The sequence below is a fragment of the Marmota flaviventris genome, chromosome 2 (genome assembly GCF_047511675.1).
Source record: "Marmota flaviventris isolate mMarFla1 chromosome 2, mMarFla1.hap1, whole genome shotgun sequence".
NCBI classification, from domain to species: domain Eukaryota; kingdom Metazoa; phylum Chordata; class Mammalia; order Rodentia; family Sciuridae; genus Marmota; species Marmota flaviventris.
Window position 1 is genome coordinate 24719861 of NC_092499.1, and position 21239 is coordinate 24741099.

Consider the following 21239-nt stretch of genomic DNA (forward strand, 5'->3'; position numbering starts at 1 on the left):
CCCAACCAGACACATTACCCTCACAATTACAGAAATATATGACTTTCCAAGTACTTGAGATGCAATCAAAAGTTTACCTGTAATTTTGTAAGAAACAAAGTTAGTTGGATTAAAAAATATTTCAGAACAGTTGGAAAAACTCCCAAAGGAAATATACATTTATTTATAATATGTATATTTATAATATATATGTACATACATATATATTTATATGTAATTATTTTTCTTTATACAAACTTGCACTCGATTTTACTCCTGTAAGCTCCTGGGGTAAAACTGTGATTTTAGGTTTAGTTGTGGGCTGAACTCAAACAATATCTAGTGAGTTTACCAGGAAATAATACCTTAGATTCAGATGCTGGTTTTTCCTCCCAATACTCATGAAAATTATAAAAGAGTTTACTAGGTTTGCCTGGATTCTCCCACAGAGATGTGAAAATTTTGCAGTCCGAGGTCTGCAACAATCAAGGAACTTTGTGTTTTACATTTGATATCTTCTTCAATTGTCTAGCATTGTTTGATCAATGTGAAAGTCAGGGGTTGTTGATAAATGATGTTCAGGTTGAAGAGTTGTAATGTCTCACAAGATCTTGAGGGTACTAGGCATTATAAGACATCTCATCATGTTAAATAAAGCACAGTGTCTCTTTGGAAGTGAGTGCCACATGGGGGGATAAAGAGCTGTTCGGGATCACAAGGTTCTTTGCCCATATACATTATAAGGGTCTTTTCCCTCCAACCACAATCCACTATAAAACCATTTCATTTGTATGAAAATGTGTCTACATAAAACTGTTTGGAAATTGCAAGATTTTCAGTGAGAAGGAAGAAAGGTGAGAGAGAAAGAAAATGAAAACATCTTGACATTTCCATTTTTCATCTGAAGAAGAAAATTACATATTGGCATGCTCATTATAACTCTTGTATGCCTAAATGCATTCCTTCTGGCAAGAAAACACCCAGTGCTGGTGGAAATACTATTCATTTCATTAAAAGAACACTAGGACCTGTGCATAACTCAGACTTTGAAAACATGCAACGCTCAGTCATTCATCCAACAAATTTTATTTTGAATGTCTATTATCTGCTTGACACTATGCATGTTCTAAACAAAGTCATATTAATAACTGATAAAATTATGTCATATTTTTATACTGCTTTGGACTTGTTTTCCAAGTTTTCAACAGTGGGCTGCTTGTATAATTTTCTAATAAAAAAAAAAACTCAGTTACTAATAAAAAGCATCAACAATGTGGTTCCTTTACTTCTGTAGATGTGCAGCAAAATAATGTGCCTGGAGATCAAAACAAGGAAAAATCAATGCCCAAAACATTACCTGGCATAGAAACATCTCCATTTTCCCAAAGTCTCCAATTCTTTGTTTATAAACATTTCCTAATTTCATTTGGCAAAGAGACATGGATCAGGCAGCAAAGATCCACAGGATAAAGGTAGGTGAGAAAACAAACCATAATTCTAAGTAAAGAAAATAATAAGAAAGACTAGCTACACAAGCCAAATCCATCCCTGCACCCACTGAGCTTAATCAAGTGTTATCAGAGGACTGAAGAGAAAAAGCAACGGGGACCTCATAACAGACACTCAAATGAAGAAATGCTTGATGGAGACACATTTGCAGGTACTTAACCAACTTCTTACAGCAGATTCTTTGGCTGCAGAAGGTTTTCTGATGGGATAAGGCCTATAATTAGAATTAAAGTGCTTTCCAATAAATAAATAAATCACATCTCAGAATATTCCACACTGCCAGAGCCATTCTGGAATTCATTTAAAGCCTCAGATCATTCTGAAAACTTGTGCTTGAAACAGAGCACATTATGGGTTGTATCCACCTTTCCCCTGACCTCACAGTGCAAAAGGTAAAGTCAGATGGGAAGGATCAGGTTAGCATTCACTTGCTACATAGATGAGATAATAGAAATTGAACCTGCAAGACTTAATAACAACCAGGGAAAAGACAACTCAGGAAGTAATGGCTTGTAAGACACTGGACATCAATCAAAGACAGACGGTGATGGCTGAATGAGAGAAGATGAAGAAGATGAGCCCTGAGTTGTCCCAGCTTACTGCCTTCAGAGAATTTTTGCACCATGGAACATGAAGGAGAAACCCTAGAAGGAGCCCAGTCCAGCCTTCACCTACATTTGAGAGATGGCGCTGAGAGCCAAGAGAGACTCAGGTGGCTAGAATAGAGAGTTGGCCTGGATGAATCTTAAAAACATCCCACAGATCTAGAGAAAACAGACATGATAGATCATATTCTGCATTATACCAGACAAAAATAATGTATGGTTATACAAATTCAAATAATGGTGGCCTCAGAGGGAAAGGGACTAACAGGAATGGGCAAGGGGTAATTCTCAGGGAAGTCACTGGGTTATTGGTTATATGGGTATAAACCTTTGCCATAGTACATGTAAGATCTTGCAGAATACAAATTTTATCTCAATCAAAAAATTATTTGTCCCTCCCTTAAAAAAGAAATAAAGGAGGAAAATGAGGGAAAGGAACAAAATTATATTTATTAGCTCTATTTTACAAGACAAGATAAAGTAGTTTACATCTTTTTGGCCTTTAGATGTGGAAATAAATGTAGGAAATTATGAGTCTATATTGAAAAATACATTAAAATTGTACCTGTATGTGACTAACAAGGTAATATAAAAATTATCTTTTGTGAACCAATGGGCTCTCAGCAGATTATTGCTATCACCATCAATAAGTAACTAGCCAAGTACACCAGAAATAAATGTGCTATAATTAAACATAAGCAATAAAAATGGTCTACAAATACAGCATGCTGAAGACGGCTAAAATGAAATTAGTGAGGCCACAAATTCCAACAGCTCATAATAATCCCTGACAAGCTATAAGGAACTATAAGACCCTGAATTGTTGAGACTATCTCTCCTTGAACCATAGGTCCAAGTACCAGGTGGGATCTATGAAAACTAATGCTTCACACGTGAGTCTCATTTCATGTTCATGGAAGCTTGTGTAAAATGAAAGCTGCAATCTCTGCTACTCTTGCTGAATCTGTTTGATGTGGCATGTATGTTAATACCAGCTGTTGTTATAGCTTGAGGTTTCCCCAAATCCCCAGATTATCAGGGAAACTATAAGCAAGAGCAATAAAACCCAACTCTGTGGAACCGTTCCTTGGAGTGATTGTACCTTCATTTTTGCTCTTAGAAGACCCTGAGTTGAAATGTCATCCTATGGCTACCTTGAATATTTGTGAAGTCAAGAATAAAAGACAGGTGCAAAGAAATACCTTTGGCGTTACCTTTGGTGCTGGCCACTCATGAATGAATGCTTCTCTTGTACCTGATTTACCTTCCAGATCTTGCCCATGTTTCCTGCAGCTCCACTCAGTCTTTATAACTTTTCTAGACTCAGCCCTTTTCCTGCCTAGATGTACCAAACTGACAAAATGACACTTTAATAGAATCTCTGGTCTTGTTACCTGAACCAATCAGTAGTAATGCTGCCCCTTTTAAAACTACATGATGTGACGAGTAAAAACTACATATAGCACCTCACCCAAATAACAGCATACACCCCAGAAAGTACAGTGCCAATAAAGGTAGTTAAGTTTTGTGGTAATGTGGCCCTAAATACCTGGGTTTTCAGATGAAGCTTCATCAGAATCCTGACCTCAGACAGTCAAGATCCCACAGTTGCAGCCAAACATTACTCTGAACCTTCAGCCCCCAACCTAATAGTTTTATTACGTTGAGCAAATCACTTGACTCGTCCATATGTCTATTCTCCCTTCTGATATCACAAGAGTACCTATTTTGGGGGGTTGTTGTGAGGGTTAAATGACACAATGACAATGAATTCAGCATAGTCTTTAGTGCATAGTTAAGTAGTTAAAAGTAAAAGATAATTGCATAAAAGAGAAAATCGAGGTAAAAAAGGACTTGAAACTGAATAGATGGTAACATTCTAAATAAAAATCACCCATAACTTAGAACTAAGAGTTGAGAAGAATAACCATGTGCCCTTTTAATGTCATATAAGGACATTGCTTCACAGACACACTCAAGAAATATTTAAATCTATGGGAGGTTGTTGTTGTTCAACACTAATATTTACTATCTGCAAATGATCCATAGATATTTTTTCAGTACTATATATGTTCAACAGAAAGACAATATCAAAGGCTAAGAGGTTCAAGCTCTTTGAAACATGTACTAGTTTTATATCTAACCAGAATTTGTATTCTAATAATTTTTAAGTGCCCATAAATATCTAGTTCTTCAAATATTCATTTGCTATCTTATTTACATTTTTACCATCTTGTTGTTTCCCTTGGTAAGGAATTATATAAATTTAACACACACTCATTCTATATTTATATAAGCATTGTTTTTTAACTTTATAAAAATTACGGTGTCTGAGTCATGTTTTTAACTTTTTGAAAATCATATTGAAGAGCAGCCAACAGTTCCACAGGGGGTAATGTACCATGTCTTAAACTTCACAATTACAGATGCAATTTATCTTTACAACACACTTACCAGATAGGACCTATAAATATCTGCATTTTAGAGGCACAGAGGAATTAATTAATTTGCCCAAGGTAACAGATTTTAAGTGATAGAGTCACTTAACTCTATCCTGGTGTGGAGAAAGAGGGCCAGTGAGAGATTTGAACATAGACCCTCTTTCTTCACAACAGTCTTTTCATCTGCAATACTTGTCCATGATAAATATTAGAATCACAATAATATAAACACATGGAAATCAGATGATCTGGGTCCACAGAGAATGAAAACACAGTCAGAAAAAAGGTGGATATTCTAATTCTATAATTAAATGTATTCTGATTCAAAATGGCCTTACCTGAGTATTAAGACAGAACTACTTAATGTTCAGAATTCCAGAAGAATTAATGATCAAGAACCAGTCCTATGTCTTACATAATTTGGTTGGCTATCAGGGCTTGCCTGCCTGGAATTAAGCACCCTGGTCTAATAATTAGTTCAGATATTAAACTTTTATTATTTCTCATAATGACTAAAAATTAGCAAAGCTAATAAGAATGTGGACCTGCATATAAGATAGACTGGACCCAAGTCCTCACTCAGCTAGTCCCTGGGACCTGGGTTTTCTCATTGTTAATATCATGACCATAGTAATGTCATATTTCTTAGAGATTTAGAGATGTTTAAAGGGATAAAGACATCTTTATGAATGCCCTAGTATAGTCTCAAGAACATGGTAAGGATTCAATGAATGTCAAATATTATTGCTAAAAATAAAAATCACCACCACACCTAATTATTAAGTACCTATATCTTCTGTGTGTTATACCAAAGTTTCAAGAGGCTAAGTGAATAAATTCAGTATCACAGTGTTATAAAGAATTAGGCCTGGCATTTAAATCACTTTGATTCTAAAGCCAATTAAATTAATGACTATGCTTAGAATAGCCTTTATAATTTAATAAGATATATATTAAAATTTTGGTTCATTATAAGTAAATTTCCAAGATCACCAATAAATCAATGAGATTAATCAAGATTTGAGTTCTATTAGGCCTCTACCCAGGATAGTGATGGATTTAATGTTGGGGAAGAGGGATTTCACCCCAAGACCTGAACATTTTGATATGCATTATACTAAAGGAGATTAGGAAACCTAATATTTTTTTAAAAATATATATTTTAAATGCATGCATTGTTAAACCAAATAAATCAAAGTACAAAGTTTAAAGATCTTAACTATATAAATAACTGGAGGAAAGGTGCAAGAATGTAACAGTGGCTGAAACATATTTCTCTCTGCTTACTTGCTAGAGTACAACCTTTCCTCTCCAAACCTCTTCTGTTTCATATTTGCTCAGAAGGTACTTACAAACTTTTCAAAGCTCATTCTTCAATGGAAACTGTCCTAAGAGCAGCTGTGCTTCTTCCTGGTGCTTCAACCCCAGGGACAGCTGCTGTTACTCCCCGTTATGACTCTTCACTCTCTACTGCTCATATTTCTGTTGAAACACCTTCATAGGTGTCTTCCCCCATTAGACCATAATGGTTTTTGAGAACAGAAGCATATCTTATTCATGATCATATCTACAAATAAGAAATATCTAGTGAGTGAATAAATAATAGAGAATGTTCTCAGCCACAAACAATTACCTTACAAGTCAACTCAAATAGCACCTATTTGCTGGATGAACAGAACCTGAAAACAGAGGTGAGGAATAAATAATTGACACAAAATGTGAACATATTATAATAGCATATGCTTTTGTTCATATATGGAACCAAGAGACAGAATTAGCATACATACATCTGCCCCCTCATTTGTACACTAAGTAATGCATATCTTGCTTATTTTTTTCTGAAGCCTGAATGGGAAGTGTGTTTTTAACAGATTTAATCAATACGCCAACCTACATTAAGAAAATAAATAAACCCACACAATAAATAAAAAGCAAAAGGCCAATCAATAGCCAACAGTGCAGCTTAACAGCCACTCCAGTAGAAAACTGTCTGAAAAGGTGCTTCACACTCCACTATCTGCACAATCCACAGCTGCTTGCTATTGATTTGTTGCAAGCAAAGAACATCTATTATCACATGCCAGTGTGAGCCCAGCAATTTCTCCAACACGTAGCCTGCAATGCACTACTAGCAATGTAGCACAGGATAGCTGTCTGCTGATGGTGGTCCAAGGACCCACATCCTCATTCAACAAAGCCAAAATCAACACTGGACTCATAAATACAGAAACCTGACATGTGTTAAGCATTCATGTGCCATCGGCCTTTCCTGTAGACATGTGCTTCTCCCAAACACAAAAGCAATAATGAGATCAGCAAATTATAGGCAACTCAGAGCAGTTGTCATGAATAGTTTAGGATAAGCTCTCTTATTGGATCATTATGTGTTGTTTAAAACTCATATTTTCACAAAGTCCCTAAAAAAGGATAACACTTTGGGTATGTGTGGATGCAAGCAGCACGGTAGGATTTTGTGCAATACTTTTCAATACTGTGGAAAGAAGAACTCAACAACAGGCTGCCAGTGAGAGTGGCATTGTCACACAGCATGGAAAAGAGATTCTGGCTTCTTCTGATGGTGGGTACCATAATATGGAATTTCTACAGTTCTCAGTCCCGGTTTAAAATACCAATAAGAATCTGATATCCAGAAAGAATATCCTCATAATAACTCTTGTCAAGTTCCATTTGTTTTGTTGTTCTTCAAAGGTAGTCCCCACACACACACCATTAGGTTGGCTTTCAGGTAGTGCTCACCCACTGAGATGCTAGACCCTTTGTTCTGAATTTTTCAGAAGAACTGAAAATTACCATTGGAGAATGTAACTTACGTGTCCTTCCATAGATGTTATTGGGACCTATGTTAACTCAAAATTGCCTCTGGGATGATGAAGTCCATGGTAGTATCAAGACACCCCTAAAAGTTAACCTCATGAAAAAGAAACTCCTCATGGTTTTGCCATTACATAAAAGGGTGGACAGTCATATCTAAAATATGTAAAGCTATTAGTAAGTCAATTATACTTAGGTTTCTAATCAGGTGATATTTATTTTCTAACCCACACAAGTGAGTCACTGTTACACAAAGTGACCGGCTCCCAGGAATATGTGTCACACCTTCAAAACCATCACAGCTTCATAAGGGTGAACTTGAAATCCACCTGGCAGCATCCATCAACCCAACCTACTCACACAAAGAATGATAGAATAAAATGGAATGAAGAGAAGTCATCTGTGGTTTACTCATACTAAATGAAATGAAGTCTTAAAAGATACCTGCTTCTTCTGGAGACACCATCTATGGGATAGCATCTTAAAATTATCAAGCAAACTCTAGATTTGATAAGCAAGAAAAAAGCAAAGGTCACGAGTGATCAAACCAACACCAGAGTAAGTGAGGGAGACTCTAAAATGCCCACACACTTCTTCAGAGTCTTACAAGTTACATCAGGTGCAATTAACATTTTTTTTTTTTACACATGATGAAATAAATACCTATTTTAAAAATACAAAACCTAGTCATTTCCCTATTGGACAAGTTTCTATTCTTGGATGCGCAGTAATAAACTGACATGTTTTCATTTCCTTTATTTGAGAGTCAGTCTGCTTCCCTGAGAAATGGCTTCATAGATAATGAGAGATTCAAAACTTTTTTTCCAAAAAATGTCTTTGCCATTAGATTTCATCTTAACCAATTCAGATGGTCTTATGACATTTTATTAAATCCTTCTTATTTTAGATATATGCAATGTTCTCCAAATATTTCTTTTCAAGAATGAAGTCAAGACCAGATTCCATTGATGGCATTCTGCTTACTATGTCAGACGTGTGTTATTTAGTAAAAGGAAAACCACTTAAGGCATGTAGGGTACCAAAGCAATCATTAGTGGGCTCTATGGCACTACTTTCACATAAGAGTCAGTCCCTGACCCTCTCTATTGAGGATCCTTTCTCCTTGCTCCCTGTTCCCTTCCATGAACTGATTTCATCCCTTCTCATTTATATGTAATTACCCTTATGCTTTTTCTAATGCTAAGCATGAGCCTGTTCAACTCTGCTAATGATGCTGAAGATTAATACTTGATCCCTTATGCAGACTAAACTACCAAGGACTTATTAGTATAGTTGAATGCACAGAATATCAGAGAAGTAACTTTATTTTGAAGATATGTGTGAGATGAAATATCAAGTTATAATGCTAAGGGTCAATATAGAAAATAATAATCTATGATGTAAAGTCGTGAGACTGATATTCTATGTGGAATGAAGTGGCTTTGATGCTAGTTCCCAAAGAGAAGCTCCCTCCAAATACCTTGAATGCCAGTCATATATAGGGATCAGCCATTGTAACAATTTTAAATAGCCTATCATTTAAGTATATCTAGTTGATTTTTGTTAAAAATTCATATCTGAACTTGATAGTCACTTCCTACATATCTGAATTCTATAAATTTATTACATTCTAGAAATTAAAATGTACATCCTTCATTTCAGTGATCACCATCCAATAACAGAAGCCCTGGAATACTCTCCAGGAGAGGATCAAGTAAGCAGATTCTGATAGCATTTTGTGCTGTTACAAAACAAAAGACCTGTCTACATTGCTTAGAGAATAAAGTCCAAAATGCATTGCTCTAAGCCTGGATATCTGATATTTTTGAAGCATGAGAAGCTAGTGTCACAAAGGAAAGCTGACATTTTTCCAATCCTCATCCAAGTACTTCATTTTATACCAAAAAATTGCCAGAGTCAGATAATGCAGTAGTCCACATCCTCAATGGAGACACAATCTGCTCTTGACAAAAATCAGAAGTAATCATTGAAAGCTGGGAAGAACACTGGTCAAATTTTACCAGATAACACCTGGCTCTGAGTGACAGAGGAGCTTGTCAATAATAGAAAAATACATACTTACCTTCTGAAGATTGTGCACATTTGCTGCAGTTGGTGACTTACCTTTTTGCCTTTTTTGTGTGCAGAGTCTCTTCCTGACCATTTTTTACCCACAATGGGGTGTATGTGTGATAAGGAACAACCTTGTGAGGATAAAGAAGTATTATGTCACCAGTTAGAGGGAAAATGCCTTCCTAGTAAGTCTCATGGAGGGAAAGGAAAGAGCGTATAGCATGAGTCCCCAGGTAACCTGGATTGGTCCATAATTGCCTGTCTCAGAGTGGAACAGTATTTCTGCATCATAAATATGGAAACAAGATTTTCAGTAACACCAAGCTCCTTGGCAAGAGCAATCTGATGCCAACCCCTTCTGCGGGCATTGTACCATTTGCATGACAGATATGGAGGCATATGCTTATATTTAGATGAATGGGTATCACATAGTTTTCTTTCTAGACTGCCAGTTTCCCCATTTGTTCCTTTTTAATGTATCTTTGTATCTTAAGAGAATGAAAGAACATATGGAGTGAAAAACTACTGAGGAAAATGGAAACAAGAACTACAAGAGACACCTACACACATACAAAAAAAAAAGTTGAGAAATAAAGATCAAGGAAAAAAATACACATGAGAGACATAGCATTGTAATTGGCACTTGCTCCCATGTGGACACACTATTCTCTAACTTCCTTACTTGCTCTAATAACATCATGCAGCCTTTTTACAAAATGAAGAAGTCAAATGAATTTGGATTGAAAGACAAAATATCTACCATGAAGACTGCATTTAGAAAATCAGCAGGACCCAGGACTCTTCAACAAATTGTGTTTGCTTGTCTTTAAAATAACCATGATAGGAAAATAATATGAGAAGGAAATAGAGACTCAGGATATAGATTCCCACAGCACTGAAGTCTCTCCATCATCAGAGCTAGAATCACCCCCATGAAATCAATCCTCTCAAGACTAAATCAACAGATGCACCCAAAGCATCACTAATGTGCAGGAATAATCATCACCAGACTCTCTTCCACAAATACACAGGTAAATACCTGGAACACACTCACAAATAGAAATACAAACAGAATAGCAATGTATATATAAACAAAGATACCAATAAGTTTAGCTAGTAGAAATTTCTGTCTTACATCTGAAAGACACTCCCAAAATGCTATCAAAGTTTCTAAATTGAGGGGAAAAAAAAAAAAACAAAAAAAAAAACCTCTGTAAGTCTTCTTCATTTGGGAGGCCTTAAGAAGTCCTCTAACTTAAGAATTTTTGAGAAAACAACTATCATTCTTAAATATCCTCCAAATTCTAGGCAATGCAAATGGAGAGGGTCTCAAAAATGTTATCCAGATGACTTAATTCATGGAGATTTGAACCCCTTACATAACCATTTGCCCTGAATTGTTCCTTTGCTTCTCAGTCACAAGTATTGAAACCTAAAGGGAAAGCAGAGGGGAAGAATACAGGAGAACAGCCAGCATTGAGCAAGAAATGTCTCCTTTGCTCTTCCCATGAGAACAGTTGTTGTTCGTTTTCCACGTTTCTAGAGGAGAGAATTATTTATGAGTCCTTTAGAAAAGCTGTCTCTTTATGCATTGTCTCTTAAGGTTTCTCCAAACCTCTGAACCTCTTGAAAAATTTCCCAGTAAGAAAAGACTGTACTCACGATCATTGCACTGGTTTCCAGAATAGGACGTCATGGAGCAGTCGCAGGTGAAGCCTTCCCACTGCTGCATGCAAACCCCCTGGTTGGCACAGGAATCTTCCTGGCAGGTGGTACTGGGTCCTAGCAATGCACAAGAAGAGGAGGAAGGGAGAAGAGAGAGAAGCAACATTAAACGTTAGTCAAATTCCAAAGAACTCACCTGAACTTACCATTCTCATGCCCCCCAAACATTCAAAATCACAACCACCAAAACTGTCAACTGAATTACATGCAACAAGAATTTGGTATATACGAAAGATGACAGAAATACACACTTAGCCACAAACTATCAACAATTACACATAGAAGGGAGAGGGCTGAACACACTGTTCTCCGTTAGGCAGACTTTGCAAAAGAGCTTCATCTCTACCATTCAACTCAAAAGATGTCTCTCTTAGAGCATGGTCTTTCTTTATGCATAATGCTGAGGTGGAAAAAAATGCATTTTCATAATTGTAGTGAAAAAAGGCACAACATTTCTATCCTGCAACTCAAAGTCCCTAACTCTACTTAGTGGCATTAGAAAGGTGTTCATGATGATGATAATGATAATGAGGAGGAGGAAAAGGAGGAGAGAGAACCTAACGCAGCTTGTTGTTTTGTAGGTGATCTGCACTGAGTGCTAGGCAATTTATCTACATTACCTCATTAAGATCTCTAGTGACTCTAAGAGGAGTATAATTATGATTGCCTTAATTTTACAGATTTTAAAAAAAAACAAATTCAGAGAGAAAATAATTTTCCCAAGGCCACATATTTTTTCAAGAATGCTGCTGTCTGTCCAACTTAGGAAACTGACTTTGAGACCAAACTCTTAACTACACAGTGGTTCTCAAAATTTAGTCCTCAGGACACCATCACCTGGGAATTTGTTAGAAATGCAAGTTCTTGGGCCCCTTCCCTGTTGAATTAGAAACTTTTGGGGCAGAGACAGAAAACTGTTTTCACAAGCTTCCAGGAAATTCTGAACACAGCCTAAAGTTTGAGAACCATTATACTACTCCATGCTGCTACTTTGGTATTTGAGAAGTGTGTCCTCTTAAATGGAGTGTGCATTCACCAGAGGATGCAAAAGAGAATCATTTGCATATAGGAATAAAATATTAAATATTGTGCTAATTTTCAATTCTTTATTATTTCAATTTTCTGTGTCTTTTGCATGCTAATAATGTATAAGCATAATAGTACATATGCATAACTTATAAATAAATATACTTATTCTGGAAGCATTCTCTGAATCTTACTGATGGGAGAAAAAAAAAGTTTTGGCTTTCTCTACCCTGTAGATTGCCATTAAAATCCCCCTTAGGTCCATCTGGCACCTCTCTTCAATCACTCTCTCTTTTTAAATACCAATTTCTGCTTTAACCTTGGGATTAAAAATAAACCTATTCCTTTGGAAATATCTGCCCTAATCAGAAATATCTTAATATGTGGGATAACTCCGTGGATTTCCCAGAAAGCCTCAGCCAAGGAGGTGAGCCCCTTGACACATCAAATGTATTAGTCAGGAACTAATACATAAAAGCACTTAGCAGAGTTTATATTATATATATATATATATATATATATATATATATATATATATATATATATCCATTGCAATAACTGCATAGTTGGTAATCTTCAAGCTAAGCCTTGCACAGGGACAGAATATTAAAACATAATCATGTGGGATCCTAAGGATGCATGCTCAAAAGAGATACAGGACTACAAAGGGTTCACCTTCTGGGTGGCAAAACATTTTGTATTTATTCATGAAGGGTGGACGCTGTATAGGCCATCAGTCAGAAGACAAAGCTATTAGGATATGACATAAGAAAGTTCAGGACAATTACTACCACTAGGGGAACAGCACTGCTGCTGGGTTTCTGCAGCTTCTATTTGCCATGTGGTTCCCCCATGTCGAGATGAAAGGAAGAACACGGTCATGTTCTCAGTGGGCCTTAAACTCAAGCATTGTGTCATACAAGTTTCATTAACAATGGCAAATCAGGACAGCTTCTTTCAAAGGATAAAAGCTTCTGAGAAGTCCACAGGGCTCCCTGACCAAACAGCTCTCACCAGACAATGGACTGGTAATTCAATTGTACTCAAGAACTAGAAACACATGGAAAACTTTCCCTTGAAAGGCAGCAGAGTAGCGAAAACTTCAGGGAGGCACAGCAATTCTTTGCATGTTGATTGAAGACAAAGGCTTTTCCAAACCTCTTCCCTCCCCTCTAACTGCCATATTTGAACCATTTTCCAAGAACCAGCCTAAGCACCTGCCCCAGAAAAAAACATTCCCAAATAACTTCAAACTTCCCCTTCTTAATGGTCACAGCACTTATTATCTGCATCATTAAGTTTTGCATATGATAATGTTCAATTTAGCCCTTTATTACACATTGCACCATCCTCTGCTTATATAATCCTCTAATTGTTTCATGTTTTTACTGTTTATCACCCAAAGTTTGCAATTTGCTCTTAGAAATCATGTAATATGCTTTGCTCAGTTCTTTCTGCACTAAGTAAACTGTGCAGAATCAGAGTTAAGTGTTTCAGTTCATGTGGGGCTGATCAGAACTGTAGCCATCCCTGGTAGCCCTTATGTCATACTTCCAAAACCTAAATGTAGGAGCTGAAGCAAGTCTTTATCATTTGTCAGAGATTGGTCAGAAATCAAATATAGAGGAAATGATAGGTCATTTCCAAATTCCTCCAAATTTGTTCCTCAGATGTACTCAGGGGTGGACAACATAGAGATTCAGACAATCGTCCAAGACTGACTGTACTGTAACCACCCAAGAACAAGAAGGATATCATGGGGATGATCAGGACCTTCAATGACTTCTTGTCATTCTGGGATTAACCACATACCTCTTTGAAGTTTGTGGTCATAGGCCCCTGCCTTGCTTGTTACTACCTGCCCCCAGCTCACAGCACACTGCCAACCCTTTCTCATTTTGGTTCCTCTCTAGCACATTGGTACTCAGGGGTTACCACATCTATATCACCTGGAAGCTTGTGACAAGAGCACATGTTCAGGCCCCTCCCAGGCCTCCTGACTGAGGCTGGGATTAGAAATCTGAGTTGCAACAAAGGCCTCCAGTTGGTGGGGCACATGCTACATCCCAGGACCAACCACCTCTCCATCACTTAGAGCCCATCCCTGTCTTCAAGTTGCATTGCTCTTGCCAGACCCATGACCTTAAATATCCATCCTCCAGATTTCCAAATGACTGGTTCACTCTTATTCTTCAAGTTTCAGCTTTCTTAAATTATTCTATTAAAGAAGTCCCCACTAGTATTATTTACTCTTTGTCATGTTTTCCTATTTAATTCATAACAATTATAATTAAATTTATTATTTTATTAATTATATGAATTATAATTAAATTTATTATTTTTGCTAATTGACAAACCAAAATTATTTGTATCTATGAGGTACAATGTGATGTTTTGATATATGTTAACAATACCAATTATATCAATTATGATATATATTTATAATCAGTTATGTGGACTGATTAATTCAAGCTAACCAACAACTTTATCAACTCAAATACATGTTATTTATTTGTGGTAAAAATATTTAAAAGACACTTTTTTAGTGATTTTAAAATACACAAAGCATTATAAATTATTGTAGTCACCAATCTGTGCAATAGATCACTAAATCTTAGTTTTCTTGCCTGAAATTTTACATCCTATGATCAACATCTACCTTTTCCCCTTCTACCCAGCCTCTGTCAAATATCAATCTATTCTATTCTATTTCTACAAATTCATTTTTTTGGTGACAGTCCCAGAGTCTCACACTTTTTAAAAGGCAGGCTGGTATTCCACTGTGTATACATACTACATTTTCTCTCTCCATTAATCAAATGATGACACCTAGGTTGCTTCCATTTCTTAGGTATTGTAAATAATGCTGCAATGAATATGAGGATGCAGATGTCTCTTTGCCATAAGGAATTCCTTTGGAAATATACCCAGTAGTGAGATCGCTTGATCATATAGCAATTCTATTTTCAGTTTTCTAAGGAACTTCCCCACTGTTTTCCATATTGGCTGCACTCACTTACATCCTCAACAACATTTTATAAGGGTTCCCTTTTCTTCACCCTCTTGCCAACACTTCTCTTTTAGTTTAGGATCACAGACATTGCAATGGGATGAGATGGTATCTCCTTGTGGTTTTAGTTTGATTTCTGTGACGATTACTGATGATAAACATTTTTTATTTATCTGTCGACCATTTTCATGTCTTGTTTTGAGGACTTCTAATTAGGTATTTTGCCCATTTTTTGGTTGTGTTCTTTATTTTTGTTTTCTTTTTAATTGGTTGAATTCCTTATTTATTTTGAATATTAGCCCCTTATCTGAGGTATGTTTTGCAGTTATTCAGTTGGTCGTCTGTTCACTCTATTTACTGCTTCCTTTCCTATGCAGAAGCTTCTTGGTTTGGTGCAATCCCATTGGTTAATTTTTGCTTTTGTTGCCTGTGCTTTTGGAGTCATATCCAAGAAACATTTGCCCAGACAAATGCTATGAAGCACTTTACCCTTGTTTTCTTCTAGTACTTTTATAGTTTCAGGTCTTAGGCTCAAAACTTTAGTCAATTTAGAGTAGATTTTTATATATGGTGTAAGAATCCAACTTTATTCTTTCTTCCCCTCTTGGCTGTCCAGTTTCACTAACACTATTTATTGAAAAGACTATCATTTCTCCATTGTGTGTTCTTGGAACTTTTGTCAAAAAGCAATTGGCCATAAATTCATGGGCTTATTTCTGGGCTCTTTATGCTATTCCATTAGTCAGTATGTCTGCTTTATTCCAGTAACATTAAATTCCTTCTGTCACATCCTAGTGGAATGTGAGCCTCTGGAAGGGTGAAGTCTTATCTGTCTTGTTCACCTTTATATCTCTAATTTCTAACATAATATTTGATATAGGGTGAGGGCTCAGAGATACAACTGTATGAATGAATGGATACAAGAAACAAAGGAAGGAACAGAAAGAGGGAGGGAAAATGAAAAATGTCTTTTTCTTTTCTTATAAGACTCAAAGCAGAGTGAGTTGTCTAACAATTTACCCCTTTATTTATCAACATCATGTCATATGAGCAATCTTTTACTTGGAACAACACATCATTCAGAATGAGGTGGGAGGGCAGTGTTTCGTTAACTACATTTCCTCCTTGGATCAAATGATTAGGCACATTCCATCCCACCAGATGTTAAGACACAGACTCCCTGTGTCCCCAAGCCCAGCTGTAGTATATAAGAACTGTGTATTGAATGAATGAAAGTGTAGGGTAGACTCTAGAACACTCTCTAGAAAGTAAAAGTGGCAAGGTGAGGTCCCAAACTCAAGCTTGCTAATCCTACAGCCCATCCCTTAATCTCTTATGGATGTGGGTAAACCAGATGGGAAGTACAGGTTGCATGTGTGGTACCGTTGGATCAACCAAAGCAATTTAAATAAGGCATTTCTAACCTACAAACCAGAAAGAGATGATATTCAATATAAGAATTTGGAAGTTTTTACAAGGAAATTCTCAAATGCCATTTCAATTTAGGATTAAATTAAAATGGATGGGAAGATATAATTTTGTCCAATTATTCAAACAGAAATCTGCATCAAATGCCCATGTTTATAAGCATAACAGACATCCTAAAGATCAAATAATGATACTTTTCCTAAAACACTCTTCCAAACCAACCTAAAGTTCCAGAAGTTCTAAGGTAACACATGCTTTTGGAATTACATATTTACAAAGTCTTTTCTATCATTTTTATTGGCAGCTTGAAACTGCACTTAAGCCTTAGGAAAGCCCTCCGTGAAGGAATGCTGCACATTATTTCTGCCTTTAATATGCAACCATTGCTCACAAATAGAGCACTTTTCCTCTTGATTTTCTCACCATCTTTTCAATGGTGACTTCATTTACTGGAGAAAGTGACAAGGCAGCCAAACTGTCCCTGAAAATACAAACAAGTTGTCAATAGGTTAGCACTTTGGTTTCTAACTCCCTGTTCTTTATTCACTTCACTGGAAAACATAGAATTTTGTCTTGTTTCTTTTTCTTTTCTTTTTCAGATAATAATCTAATGGCTACAACATATTTCCCATCAGTCTTGAATCTGGAACTGGTTTTCCCTTTAACAACTGTCCTGTACTGTCATTTTGTATATGGTACTGCTCAAATCCACCTGTGCAGGACATGAAAACTGGTTCAGTCAACTCCTTTTCATGTTCTAGAAAAATCAAAAATTGACAGGCTATCTTTTATTATTTATACTGCCTAAAGCACAGGACACCAATCTCTGTGTATCTTTCCTCTGTTATTTCCCAAGGAAGACTTAACCAAACCTGTGCCTCAAATGCTCCAGTTCAAAATGCATAAATAATGCTACACCAGCACCAGCTTTTTTGTCTTGTAGACAGAACCCATGCCATGTTAGTGTTCAGCAAGACACCAAACTCCTCTTATCAGGCATGTTCAACAGCTTATGGCTTCCTCTTCTCAAATGGTAGTTCAAAATTGAAAGTCAAATGACTAAGATGAGGATTGAAGATGAATGGTAAGATCTAACATTACTGGCAGTTTCAATAAGACCTCACTTTTCTGCAATCACTTGGAGCCCTCTCGCAATGTGAATGCTCCATATAAAACAGGTGAAGACAGAAACAGGAACTGGCTAAAACCCAGAGGTTATCATGAAGTCTTTATCCCTGGTAATATTTGTTCAGTAGTATACATTTAAAACGAAAAACAAACAAACAAAAAACAGCACTCCAGGAAAAAAATATTCCTGATTTGCACATGTTGGTTTTACTAATATAAAATGTTCCCACTACTGCGAATTTCAAACTATCACATGTTCCTTCTGTGGACTGGCTTGCACAGTTCCTGAAAATCATTATGCTGGTGGCACTCCAGCACAGCACTAACCTCAAAGGTTAATAAACTGCAAAGTATAATTGCACCATAGGAGTACAGCAACTTACCTGGGAGTATTTCTATGACAGAGGAGAAGTAGGAGTGAATGCTGACCCAGTGACGGCATTTGTATGGAGTTTTATATCCTAAAGTTTGTTTGCTTGATCTATCCTACTTCCATCCTACATCCATCCCCTACTACTAGGGGTCTCTAGATCATAAAGGCCCAATAATAAAATCACTCCTTGTTTTAAAATCATGGGAAAGCTCTCATAGGTCAATGTGTTTTAGAAAATGTAAACTCATTATCAACTTTTCCTTTTGTTTTGTCTCACACTGATGTAATAGTCTATTGGGGCAATCGAGGGCATATTAAAAAAAAGAGAGAGAGATAAAGGGTTTCAAAGGCCAGTCTTTACAAAAAGAAGGTTACTTAAAATACTTAAATAAACATTGTGAAAATACCACCTAGAAATTATTGAAACAATATTGATACAGAAACTTTCTCTCATAAAATCAGAGTTGAGAACCCTCTTAGAGACTTTCTGATGAGCTATATATCGTTTCTGCTTTGGAAAAAAGGAAAATCCACAATCATAGTATGACCTGGAGGAGCAATTATGCATTTTTAAATCCAGTTTTATCATTTATTAGCAACATGACCTTTTCCTAGCTACTCTTGACCTTGGTTTCCCCATTTTTTTTTAATGATAGAGATACATATCATCATCATCTCACTGGTGTGAGCATTAAGTTAGATGACATATGCAAAGCTTATAAATTCCTCCAGGAAATGGAGATTACTGTATCTGCCATGCAAAATCATGGAGAAAGTGACAAGGTACCCAAATAAGATGCAGATACAACCTACCCAGTCCTCAGCACATTCCAATACGAAGCCTCTTGGTCAAGGGTATTATTAGATGTGCTGGCAAGGAATGTCAGGTTTCCTGCTCCCACTTAAGTTGGGGCAGAGTTGCTGAGGAGTCCCAGAACAAGACACAGGAAGGTAATGAGCCATGTCTGCACAGTTCTATTGAAGTAAACCTCAGTCATGCAATGTAAAGGGACAAAGGCAAGAGCTACTGTGGGACATTAAGTTTAATTCCTGTCCCTCATATTGTTTACCATAGGGCAAACCACTTTTGAGTGCTGGTTTCTATTATGTCAAGTACTAAATTTCATTACATAAAATACAATGGAGAATGTGACTCAGCCCTTGGATTTGGAGAAAACGAGGTGCAGAACTAACTGCATTTCTCACAATAAAGAAAGTTGCAGAATTAAAATTCCCTCTACCTCCTAATGGCTGAAGCCAATGCTCATCCAAAAAGGCCTTAAAAGAATCTTCAGGTTCTTAAGGCATTAAAGCCCCATACATTGACTTTCTAAAAACAGCCATCACTTAGACCCCAGAGTCAATCAACCCTGGATCCCCCACCTGCCTACTTATCATCTGGACATAAGGGGCAACTTACATTTCTAGAATAGAAGCATTCAACTCTAGAAATAAAACCACTAAGGGGAGTTATAATGAAAAATGAGGAGACAACTTTCCGATTAATCACCTAACCAAATCAAGAATTATTCTTTGATGTCTCATCCTTTATGTCATCTGCCTAACTCCCAACATATGTAACATCATGCTTCTTTTACAGTTCTGCATCTCCTTTCATATATGGAAACACATCTAGACAGCCTGTTCATCTCCAGGAGTACCCCTCTTGAAAACCAAAAAGAATTAGAAAGTTACTGCTGAACATTCTGTAGAAATTGCCTTTCTGTACAAAGAATTCTGATAGAGACAGCATCTTTCAGCACTATAGCATTTCCCAGGGTCCCAAGTGAGTACCATGGAGAGCTCCCACAACCTCACCTAATATAGTGAAGTGCCATCCTGCCTGAAACTAGGACAGTCCTTAAGAATCAGTAGAATGAAACAGACATTATTATTACTGTGTGTATATATATGTGACTGCATGACCAATGTGATTCTGCAACCTGTATACTCAGAAAAATGTGCAGTTATATCCCAGCTGATTCAACTGTATGATATGTCAAAAAAAGATTCTTCACTAACAGCTTTTGTCATATTACTTATCTCTATCTGTTATCGACTAGAATAACAGTGCAGCACGGGAGGGTGTGGCAAGCAGGAGAAACAGCTCATTTTCATTCTACATTCTTGAAGTTTCCATCTAAGAAGGAAACTTGTTTTCCTCCTTGGCAAGGAATGTAAGGGAATTCTGGGCCGTATATCTTCTCTCTGTTTTAACTCTAGGGCTTCCCTGGTGACTGTGCTCCATGCTTTCAGTTCCTTTCCTTCTTATCTGTTCTCCTTCTTGATGGCAGAGAATCCTTGATAAAATGAAAATCTGACCCAAATCTCTGTCCCGCTATGGCATCCTCAGAATAAGCCCAACTTCTGGCATGAAAAGTCTGTTTATACCTGTCTCCACCTGACTGTTCCAGTTTCACCTTCTCTCACATCTTCACATGTGTACTATTTCACCTCAAATGAGCTTCCTTTGCTTATGCATCTAAAACACATTTGTTCTTCAGCCCAAATTTCCCTGAGAATATATGAGGTAACCTGCCGCACCCCACTGTCCAGCCATCCTCATCCATGCTCACATGGCAGGATGCGTATCTCCAGGACAGGAGTCTTCTCTCTGCAGTGTAATTATTGGCTGATCTCTGTAAAGACTGATGTCATATGCAGCTCGTCTGCATCCATAATATCTAGCTAAGTAACTGATACCCAGGAGTACCTGCCACTCCACTGTTAAAGTAAACCACATAATCACTGGAGAAGTTTAAAAATTAAAAGAAAAGAAAAAAAAAAAACTACCCAACAACACAGTAACAAGAGGACTCAATCTATTGATCCATCTAGACTCAGGATACATTTGCCTCTATATCTTAAGACTACCTTATTTCTTTATCATATGTTTTTACTGCTCTTCAGACTTCATGGTAATCAGTACTATCTATGCCCAAAGGTTATAGCTGAAAAAAGGCAGCTGATGAGTAATGGTCTAGATCCCAATGTCAGGAAAATAAAAAGCGAAAGCATTTTCATTCAAATTCTCATTTGCCATTATACAGGGAAAGAGTGAGATGATCCAAAATAATTACAAAGAATATCATCTCTTGCCACAAACAGAA

The 21239-nt window shown here is 36.8% G+C and overlaps 1 protein-coding gene across 4 annotated transcripts in view; it reads right to left on the reverse strand.

Annotated features, from left to right (window-relative positions):
• Nrxn3 (neurexin 3) overlaps positions 1–21239 on the reverse strand; it is a 1482316-nt gene that overhangs the window by 775424 nt on the left and 685653 nt on the right. For all 4 annotated transcript variants that reach the window (XM_071606618.1, XM_071606610.1, XM_071606632.1 and 1 more), the window contains one exon: positions 11102–11221. In XM_071606618.1, the coding sequence (XP_071462719.1) occupies positions 11102–11221 (120 nt within the window). The remainder of the gene's footprint in view (positions 1–11101; positions 11222–21239) is intronic.